Here is an 11,383-nt window from a genome sequence, read left to right on the forward strand (position 1 = left end):
AGGAGATATACAATATTTGGGTTGTTAATTTTGCTTCTAGTCTGTAATTGTGTCCATTTTGTTTCTTTTTACTCTTTCAGTCATTTGAATGAGCTAGTATTGAACTCTGAAAAAATAGAAATGAACTTTTCTGTAATAAAAGAAAATCTTTTTATTTGACTTTACAAAATGTTCTTGACAGAAAGAATATGTAATAAAAGTTAGCTGATGAATGCACAGAAATGAACCATAGACATCTGTAGGAATGTATAGGTATGCAGTCATATGTGTAGGTATACCTGTCTGTGTGTGTGCAAGGGCATCCACCATCAGCTGGGTTTTGGTTTTGCAGCATGTCTTTAATTTACTTGGAATGCTCTTTCCTAGGTTTTGGATATAGTTAGGACAAGTGTCCGTGCAGTTCTACAGCATGTCTGGAAAGCCCCAGACATTGAAAATTTACATCTCTACCGTCTTTTTAACCGTGTATTTAATCGCTTACTTTGGAGCCATGGTCAAGGCCTATGGAACTGTTTCTGTAATTCAGGGTAAGCTGATTTTTCTTTTCTTAGTCTTCTTCGTAACTTCACAATTACAATCAATGCTGGCATACTTTGTTGCTCATTTTCATTCACTAGAATGCTGCAATACATTGAACTTGTTTTAAAAGCAGCTTAAGATATATAGTAGAATTAAATCTAGCAATAAAGGCCAACCATTTTAGAAAGGGAATCAAACATTTAGTAATGTATTTATAAATAAAATAATCTAAGGAAAAAAATAAGGAAAAAAAATGTTCAAAATATTTGAGCCGTAACTCATTTGCTGGATGGTGCATGATTTTAAGGCCACTGTGTCAAGTGTGGATTTGCCATCAACAGAAATCATTGTCATATCTATTTGTGCTCCAGACTCAGAAGGGAAGAGTTCAGTCATAAGTGCAGCTGACGTCTCACGTCAAATGTAATGTCACCTCTGTGATTTACAAATAAACAGTTCAAATTTTTGTTCCTGATTACATTCACTGTTTCCCATACTGGTAGAAAGTTAAGTATATGTGGAATATGAAATGTCCACCCAGAGGTAAGCAGGTGTTTTTGGTTTGGGTAGCAAATACAAGTTTGTTATGGGGAGGAAAAGATCTGGACATATAAGTAAGTTCAATAACCTGCATTTCAGAATCTACATTCCTGAAATCGAAGGCATTGGTACAAATACAGATTTGGGGGGTCATATCAGGGGTATAAAACAATTCCTCCCACCCACCAATTTATTCATGAAATAAGAATACAAATTTTTAAATATGAAATATATTGCATACAAAAAAAGGACATTTTCTCTGTTAGTATATAAAATGTATAAAGAATGGGAGGGGGTTTCATTAGCTTACATAAGGTGTTCTGAGAGATGTATTGAAAATGAACTACAACAATTATTGTGCTGCTGGATATTGTATGTACAAAAGAATCAAGTCAATAGGTTGTTCACATATAGTCATTTGTCATATGTAAAGAACTCACACAATACCCTTGTTAATTGTTTCCCTACAAAATGGATAATAATAATAAGAGGTATCTGAGGGGTCCAAAAGATCAACAGGTCTTTTCCTGTCATCTTCTCATTGCTGAAGGATTGTTGTTTTGCAAGCTGTTAGGAATCTTTACAGTTTTTTCTTTTCTTCATGCTAGCAGAGGTGTGTGAAGTCTTGAGTATAAGCTCAATTCTTTTGTTGTCATAAAATATTATAAGTGGAGCTATCCTTTGACAAAGATTCAGTTCCTTGTAAGAGGAGTTGTTATGTAAAAGATTCTAAAAACACTGTAAAAGTAATATATAAATATCCAGTATGTGTAGCAATCACTCTGCATGTTATATACTTAATACAGGATTCATGGAAGAAAACAAAAGGGCTGTTTTCACCTTGCCCATATGTTGGTTATTCAGTTGCAAGCATCCTTTTTGCCATATAACACGACTGGGAACTCATGACAGCACCTCTGTTGCAGAGAGGCCAGCTTCTCATCACTCTCCCCTATGAGTTCATTGTGCCATTTTAAGGAAGAGATGGGAATAAACTTAGTACATGTGTAGAATTTGGAGAAACATGTTGGGAAAGGGGTATTAATGTGCTGATTCAGAAACAACATTACTATATGAAAATTTATTAAGGAGTGTAGTATGTTCACTATTCATAAGATACATATCTTGGGAGAAGAGTGGAGCTGATGACCTTAAGGTTTCCTCTTGCTGGTTAGAACTCTGCTAGGTATGTGCTATTTTAGTGAAAAGAAAGAACAAAGAAAATCTCTGTGAAAAAAAGGTGATGCAGAGGGTTTCATAATGCTACATTTGTTTTACTGTATAATAAACAATTAAAACTAATAGGAGAAAACTAGTAGAACCAGTTGACTTCGGATGCTTATAAAAAGAGTAACACATAATTGACTGTATTGCACAATCAAGTATAATACTCTTTTTTGTATCTGGTGAGGAGTCTGTGATTTCTTACTAATGTATGGAAGCTAAATTTACAGCATAACCAATTAAACTTAGGAAACAGAACTCTTGATCTCTGTTGATTGCAGTATAATGGAGAATGAACTGAATCTGTCTAATACACAGAGGAGGTTGCACAGGCACATTTATATGACAGCTCATTAAAATTCATGTGTATGTTTCCAAAACTCAGCTTTTGTTATTAGGGTAACTATATAGCACTAGTTCATAGTCAGCCGTGGTTGCAGCAGGCCATATATTTTTGTCACGGAAAAAATGCCTCTAAACTGTCGAAAAGTTATCACAGACTTCAAAGCCCAGAACCTAAGGAATTTATCAGGAAAGTTTCTTCTACAGGATTTCTGAGTTTTATGGATTGAATTATAATATAATTATGTGTAGCAATGTGAATCCGTTGAATGAATGTAATACTTAGAACTTCATCTTGCTACTTTCTGCCAACCATCACATGACTGCATGAGGAAAGACTAAAGACAATAGATTAATTTTCATATAAAAGTACATGTGGACAGTTCCCAGACAGAAAACAATTGAGAAAAATATATTAAGGAAAAGTAGTAGTATGACTCAACGATCTTAAGAGGTCATTTCCAAGCTAAAAGATTCTGTGATTATTAAGTTTGTGAAATTAAACACTTTCGATGTATACAAACAATACTTCTTAAACAACTACGAATAATTATTAAGGAGAAATGCTTGCTTCATTGAAAATTATGTTTGTAATGAAAATTCTGTAGGACTGAATGTTTTCAGCTGGGACATACCATCTAGACAAAGGAGCCAGGCTGACCAATCAGTTGGCTGCACATACAGCTCATCTTTTAGTCATTAATGGTCTTAATTCCATCCTAATCATAGAATCATGAACTCATACAGTGTTAAGGGGTTGGAATGGACCTTAAAGATCAGCTAGTCCCAATCCCCCAGCCATGGACAGGGACACCTCCCACCAGACCAGGTTGCTCAAGGCCTTATCCAACCTGGCTTTGAACACTGTTGGGGTTGGGGCATCCACAATGTCCCTGGGCAATCTGTGCCAGTGTCTCACCACCCTCACAGTGAAATGCAGCCCAATTAAAAAAAATCTCACTAGGCAGGAGTGAGCTTGCTGGTTCTTTGATCTTGTTTTAAGGATGAACTTTATACACTGGCATTGTGAAATCTACTGCTGCTCTCTGTGGGCAAGGCTAAATCATCCTGGATGCTATGTTGAAGCCAGGTGCAGGAAATTTTCCTCACTCTGTGAAGTGCTTCTTTCATACACAAACAAAAAACCTCAAGCTTACAAACCATCTGTGCTGCTGGATAATAATTTTGACCAAGAAAAGTCTTCACAAGCACCATGTTGCCTTTTAAAACAGATGGAATGATCTGTAATTTGGTCAGACAAGAATGTTGAAGTGTATGCAAAGAACTATTTATTGTAGTCTTCTGTGCTAAAACACACCTGGTTTATATTGGTATGCTAGGGTTTGGTGACTTTTTTTTTCAAAGAAAAATGGCATCTTAAGAGAACATAAGAAATTTTTCTATAGATGTACTTTGCAAGTTGCACTTAATTGTAGATAACCAACCCCATGTGACCAGAGGAAATAATAAGTAGCATTTGAATAACTAAACTGAGAGACTCTTGTCATATGATTTTTTGGATAAGGAAGCAGAGCATGTACTAACCTCCTGTAAATTAATTTAATATTTGTTTCTTGGTATCATGTACTTAAAATAAAGGTATTATTATGCCACGTGGACATTTAGAAATAATTTATTACATTTGTTAATTCCTTTAATATCATAATTTCGTTCAGGCAGTAGCCTTTAAAAAGAATGAGTGTTTTTTGTTATTCCTGTTGTAAGACAAATACCCAATTTTGTGACAGTAAATCTTTACATGCTAAACCTAAGTAATGGCTCTGTAAACACTTTAGAGAACAAACCAAGTGAAAAATGGCAGTGGAATTTCCCATATAAAGATTAACTTCTTAATTTGTGTTTTGGACTCAGCATTTGCCAGTATTTGTGTTAAATGGTATAGACCTTTCCTGTACACAGGCAAGGTCATGCTTTTTCTCTTGTTCCTCAGTTGTTAAATCTGATATAAAGCAGTAAAGCTCTTAGATTGCAATTTGTGACAGAGAACATGAATTTGTTTCTTTTTCCATAATAGGAGCTCTTGGGAAACCATATTCAGTAAAGGCTCAGAGGTGGTGACTCCTGAGCAACTCCAGTGTTGCCAACGAATAGTACAGCTTTGTAAACACTGCCTGCTGGTAGTTTACAAACATTCATCAGATTCAAGAGGATCCCCGACTGGGATGAGCCACCACTGGGATGATACAAGGTATAAATTTGAATATTTTCCTTCTAAATTCTAAGTATAAAAGATAGTACTGGAACAGGTTTCAGTCCATATTGCTACCACTAAACTTTTAAGTCTGGTTCACTCTGTATTTAAGAAAAAAACCCAGCAAACTCCCCAACATTTCCCTTGCTCATGACTTTCAATCATTCTAATTCACTACCCCAGTCATGAAGTGCTACCAAAAGAAAACTTGACATACACATCTTGTGTGAAAGTACCCTTATTAAACTCTTGATTGCCTACTGCCTAAATAGCTGCAGCAAAGGCTTTCCATAAAGTGAACTGAAAATTTCCTTTCTTCCCCTTCCCAGATCCCTCAAAGTCACTGTTTCCAGATTTGCATTCCTAGAGGTATCCTAACATGTCAGATACTTCTGGCTTCACATGCGCAGTGGGATGCTATAGGGGCACAGCTCCAGCCAAGGGTCAGGTAAGTGCCATCTGATTTACTGTATTGCACAGTTTTGCAAAGTTGATTTCCAAAACCTATAGAATGAAAGTTTTATTATTCCATCTTACAGAGCATAAATATATTTTCAAACCTTGCAAAACAGCATCATATAGTAAAAGAATTATTTGGCACTTACCTGATTCTCCATTGGCTGGTTTAGTTCCCCAACTGGATACAATAGGAGTGATAATATTATCAGTATAGGGATTACTGAGAATGCTCCATCTGTGGCAGTCAACAACATGCAATTCAACAGTCATAGATGGAGAATTAAATGTCAGTTTTAAATTACTTAGGATCCAAATTCTATTCCATTTTAATTACTGTGTATATAAAGTTACAAATGCTTTCTTTATATAAAATATCTTACATATATTATTACATAGAAGGGCTTTGTGAGTTAAGTATTATGTGAAAAACAAATTTTTGATATATTATCTGTTAAACTTATTTTATGACTTAATTGCTGACTTATATCTCAGATTAGTTATTTGATACACTGGACCCATGTGTTATTGACATGTGGATCTTAAGACACTCTAACATAATTTAAAGCCAAGCAGAAACTGAATTTGTTTGATCCCAGCAAAAGTAGAAATATGTTAGCCACAAACCAATCGTATTCAATATTAACATCTACTGAGCTATAGCAGGAGTATGGTAAAGTCATTTGGATTAGCTAAGACTAGAAAACCTTGAAGTTTTTATTGCCTTTACTGTTAATACTGCAGAAAATTTTACATCCTGACCAACCACAAACTATTCAAACTGATCAGATTACTCTAATGTACTTAGCTAACAGGCTTGCATTTGGAATGCAATGAAAGGGATGGTCCAAGAGAACTTTCTCGTCTCCAGTTGCTGTATTCCTTTGGATGCTGACTGGAAGTTATTAATAAATTTCATAGGCCAGAGGAATCTAAGCCCTCTGTACCCTAAATATCAGGAATGGAGTGTCAGGACAACTCTGACTGATCAAAATTACAGTTTTTATATTAGTCTCCATAAATGTTTCATCTATACATGGATACAGCAATATGCCAGTTAACCATGATATTCTGAATCTGTGAAATGAAAGACACGTATGGAAATAAAGGCTCTTGTCTGTTACTGCCCACAATTGTAAGGGTAAGGAACTACTTTTCTAGAAATGGGAGAACCACAACACTATTTCACTTTCCACTTAGGTTTCTGTTTTTAATGAATCTCCACTACTAGTAATAGTTTTCGTGACTCTCCATAAAATTGTATGGAGCAAGAAGGTATCAGAATGTAATGTAATAAATGTATGAGAAGTCAATTTTTTCAAGACTTTATAAAATCTAATTTGAAGAACTTTGTTTTTTCTGAGCACATACCAATTTTTTATTTTGTTTTTGTTTAGGAAACAAATGTTTGTGAAACTAAAGCTTTCACAGTTTACAAATAGATACCTCTTTAGCTGGGAAAATTTATTTGTACAGGGAGAGATAAAAAGATAATGAAAACTGCCACAGAGTTTTTAATAACTTCTCAAATTTCTTTTTCAATTCTATCTCTTAACTGCAGATCCACTAAATAAATAAAACATTAGGACTGCTCAGAAACTATACCAAAGTCTCTTAAAAAAATTAGCTAAAATCAAACTGTGTAAAAAGTAATAAGTTAACCTGTGCTACAAAATAAAAAAAAAGTCTACCACTAGGTCCCTATAGTTTTCTAAATGCCCTTATCTATTACATGGCATATTCTCTGGGAAGTATTAGAGTTCTTTACTGTATCATCAAGCAAAAGTAGGACTTGGTCTGGTGACATAGTCAACTGTCAAGCTCACCACCAACCCATTCCAAGTCAGACTTTATTTTTTCACAAATTGTTTAAAAAATATATTGGTGATAAAGATTTTCTCAAGCTTAAACAAAGCACATGTGTACACTTTCTTGTATAGATTGTCTCCCCTTGACCTGTGCCACTGTTTCTATCCATGAGATCAGTCTGACCAGTCTTTTAACTTGTTTGTCATGTATCAATATGATTCGCTAGAACTGCACAACAATTTTAAGCAATAATTTGTACAATGTGTTGTGTTAATCCATCCTAACATTGACATAATTCATTGTGAAATTCTGATTTGGTATGGATGTTATTTTTGCACACTTAATTGACTTCAACAATTAACTATTAGGTAATTATAGCATGAAAATATTTAGGAATTAATATTAGGCATATGATAAACTATTGTTTGTATTATTAGATGAAATAAAAGTTGCCTGAATTTAAAAGGTAAATAGTCACCGATGTGAATTACTAGGTTGTAGGATCATTTCTTCCTGTACTACAGTAGTGATGATAACATCTTTTCTTAGACCATTAGAGCTGCAAACCAAAGCTGAAAATTGTTTTTGGTCTCTAATCAGGTTTTTTTTTTTACAATCTAACTTTTTATGAGCTGGTTAATTTCATTTGCAGTTTTTGCCGAGTTTAAATTAAACAGGATTCTCTTGTTTACACAGGATTCCATTGTTTATTTATTTCATGGCTTGAAACATAAAGGACTAGAAAGATGTTTGATCCTCATAAAACAGAGTTTTAGATTCCTTTTCTGAGTTAGCTTGTGCCTATTGCCCTCTGTGTTTCATAAATAGCATTTACTGTACTGACTTTCCTGCATACAACTATTATAAAGTCTGGCACATTAACAATGAATTCTTTTGCTCTTGAATGTTGCTTTGTCTGTAAACATTGCTGTATTTTTCATATCCTTTCTAGGTATTTATTGCCAAGACCTTCACTGTTCATCCTGAAATCATCCTCATCCAAACTTAGCTGCAGTTCATCCGGAATGCCTCGCCCTAACATTTTGTTCACACACAGATACAGTCACTTGTGAAGTAAAAGGAAAATTGCTTTTGTAAATAATAGCACTCAATTTCTTTTTTTTTAATTTGTGGTGGAGCTAAACATAAGCACTGTTAAATATTTCCTACCATCATATTATAATAAAATTTAGCTGAAAACCTACTGTAAAAGCATAGCTTTTCTGGGAACATAATGAACCTTGTTAAGTTGTTTACACACACACGTGAATGTGTAGATCTTACTAGGTTTATAAGTAATTCCTTCCTACTAGAAATGTTATTTTTGCTGCAGAATATATAAAATGGAATTGTTCTTGGAGATTCTATTACAGTATTACATTATTTTGTAAGTACAATACTTTGACTTTAAAATTATTTATTGTAAACTATATTATTTATTGTCTCAAATGTAATTTATCCTTTAACAAAGCAGATAATTAAAAAAATCTAGTAGAACAGTAAAACTGTAACAGTTATCAAAAATAGTCTGATCAGTTCTTGAACCTGTTTAAAATAAACCCCAAAACTCTGTAAGCCAAACCTAAAGCAAACATATTTTAATTTCTCCTCTGAAATGACAAGATCTATTTAATGCTGCTATTTTTCTTAAAGGACATGATGTATCTTTTAGCCAAAGTGAAGGCATCTAGTATGCAAACAGTAAAATATCAGTTTAGGCATTCACTTCCTAATTGGATTCTCATAATAAAATGGAAGCCAATGTTTGTTTCCAGGTTTTCATTCACATTACCTATATCCTGTGCCTTTAGGTTTCCTTTGGGAGCAAGCACTCATCCTCAGCTTGCACTCGCATGCATAGTTTTTCTGTTACACTGCATAAGTGGTAAAGCAGACATTTTTAGGAAATACTGCAGTTGTAATGTATTATTTCAAACTTAAACTAATTGGTTTGTTGTAGTTTTTAGCATGCAATCCAGTACCTACTGTAGAATGTATCTTTGCAGCAGACAGTATTTTCTAGATTGCTGACACCTTTAAATGTTGGAAATGTAATTCATTAGAAAGCTCTCATTCAGATCTAGATTCCTGGGGCTGGCTGAACAGCACAAAACCAAAATGAGCCAGAGCAGGAATCTAGTATTAACAGGATTTGTAGCCTGAAAACATCATTCAGGTTTTGCTACATACAGCCATTCATCCCACCCAGCATTGTGCCATGTGAGCCTTATTCGTTATAGAAATAATTATTAAACAAATCAGTTAATCTAGATTTAAAAATTAATTATGTTTTTTAACTGAGTAAAGAACAGAGTAGTTATTATTTACCAAAGACTTGTGTACTTATCAATCATTTAACCCTGAAATGTGTTTGTAAATTATCAATGCATTTCAGGTATATTTTAAAAATAATTTGGGGGCTAATTATCCTCAGGAGCAAGTATGTTAGTGTTTTTTGATATCCAGCAATTTAAGACAAATTTAAGAGGCTTAAGAGATTTGAGATTGAAGTCGTATGGAAATGATTTTTTTAAAAGTTTTAGTCATAGGATATATAAAAACTAGGAATTCGGTTGAGATTTTTGATGCCTGTGCTGTAGTGCCTCAGCTCTAGAACTGCAGAATATATAACAAGAATGTTTGTAAACAATTGAAAAACTCTCTTGAGAACTGCCAGATCAAAGCAGTCTTTTGGTCTGGTGAAGTATTTTTAATTTTTGTGGTAATACTAGTTCAGTAATATAGTATGTTCACATTAATTGTATATCTCTTTTGGTCCATACAGTGACTATTAAAGCATACTCTGGTTATCTGTAACACCTAATAAAAGCTGTAAATTTTCTCTTCTTGAAGGATGCTTCCATTATATTTTACTTTTGGCCATAAGGATAAGATCAGCTTCCAGCTAAGCTTGCCAGACTCAAACAGAGCTTTAGGGTAGGAGGTTCACGTCTTTTTTTTTCTTTTTTTTTTTTTTCTAAACTTCACCGATTTCTATTCTTGAATGCCAGTGCTGGGCCAGGTCAGTCTGTACAGAATACTCTGCCAAGAGAAAGAGGGCTACTAATCATACTATGGACAGATCTAGAAAAAGAATACATTTAACATGTACAAAAGTGGACCAGATGGTGGTTTACGTCTGACATTACTTAATATATTTGTATTTCTGATACCTTTCCTAAAGTGGTCATGTGTTCCTAATAATGTGTGAATCAATACCTTCAATAAATGTCATGCTACACTTTGCTGCAGCTCCTCAGAACCAGCGTGTGTGCTCTGCGGGTGAATTATGGGCTGCACCTGTAGCCCAGCTCCAAGTAGTGCCGTAGGCGGAAGCATTTACCCCTTTCCTCTGCAAAACAGCAGCAATTTGCTTTGTGATCAGACCAGTGGTCCTAGGGAAGTCTTAATTAGTGGCCTTGAGCTCCTGCAAGCCCTGCTGTGGCAGCACCTGCAGGCTTTTGAGCAGCAGGTCTGCCCACCCCTCATCCTGGCCCCGCCATCCAGGCTTCGCTTGGGCAGCAACAAACTCATCAGGCGTGGAGGTGAGGGCAGCACCCGCAATGCCTTTCGTAGTGTAACGAGATCCCGGGCAGGTTTTCAAGTGCTGTGGGAGCTGTGATGCGAAGCAGAGGAACACTGATAAATGTTCCCAGCGGTCGATCTTTACCCAGTTAAGACGCGAATGGCATAAGGTAATGTGTTGTGTAGCGGTGTATCGCAGCACCCGGAGCGCGCTCTCTGCGCCGCCGGCCCTCGGCACCTGAGGCGGCAGCCCCGGCGCGCCCGGCGGCGAGAGGGGAGCGGGCAGCGCTGAGTTCCTCGTTAAGGTTCATCAATAACGGGACCTCCGGAAGCCCCGCTGGCGGTTAGTCAAAAATATCGCCCTTAATTTTTTTTTAATTCCCGCGACACGGTTTTTACAGTTCATTAGTCGAGAGCGGCTGGCAGCGCCGGCACTGCCCTTTGCGGGTCGGGAGCGGGGCCGGAGCTGGCGGGAGAGGCCGGCGAGGAGGCAGCGCAGGTGAGCAGCGGCCCCAGGCGGCAGCACGAACCGTGCCTCGGCGCTCGTACAGCCCCAGCGTAGGGATGGGCTCGGAAATGCCAATTATTAAACATTACAAAGACTGCACGCCTTATTTGAGGTCCACAGCAAGGAAAATACTTTTTGGAAACCATTGCTTAAATGATGGAGAAAACGTTACCTGAAGCACATCGTAAGGACACCTGTTCCTAGACCTTGGCCTTGGGTTAGTGTCCTGTCTAGAGTGACTGTCTTAT

The 11,383-nt window shown here is 36.2% G+C and overlaps 1 protein-coding gene across 9 annotated transcripts in view; it reads left to right on the top strand.

Moving 5' to 3' along the window:
* Positions 1-9,954, top strand: part of TTLL7 (tubulin tyrosine ligase like 7) — a 65,150-nt gene extending 55,196 nt beyond the window's left edge. For 7 of the 9 annotated variants that reach the window (XM_048313664.1, XM_048313669.1, XM_048313665.1 and 4 more), the window contains 3 exons: positions 367-527; positions 4,661-4,834; positions 8,055-9,954. In XM_048313664.1, coding sequence (XP_048169621.1) covers positions 367-527; positions 4,661-4,834; positions 8,055-8,175 — 456 coding nt within the window. In that variant the 3' untranslated portion in view covers positions 8,176-9,954. Of the gene's footprint in view, positions 1-366; positions 528-4,660; positions 4,835-5,166; positions 5,286-8,054 lie in introns of all 9 variants that reach the window. The other 2 variants (XR_007205566.1, XM_048313668.1) reach the window with 2 other exon arrangements.
* The last annotated feature ends 1,429 nt before the right edge of the window (positions 9,955-11,383 follow it).

This window comes from Corvus hawaiiensis, chromosome 9 (genome assembly GCF_020740725.1).
Source record: "Corvus hawaiiensis isolate bCorHaw1 chromosome 9, bCorHaw1.pri.cur, whole genome shotgun sequence".
NCBI lineage: Eukaryota > Metazoa > Chordata > Aves > Passeriformes > Corvidae > Corvus > Corvus hawaiiensis.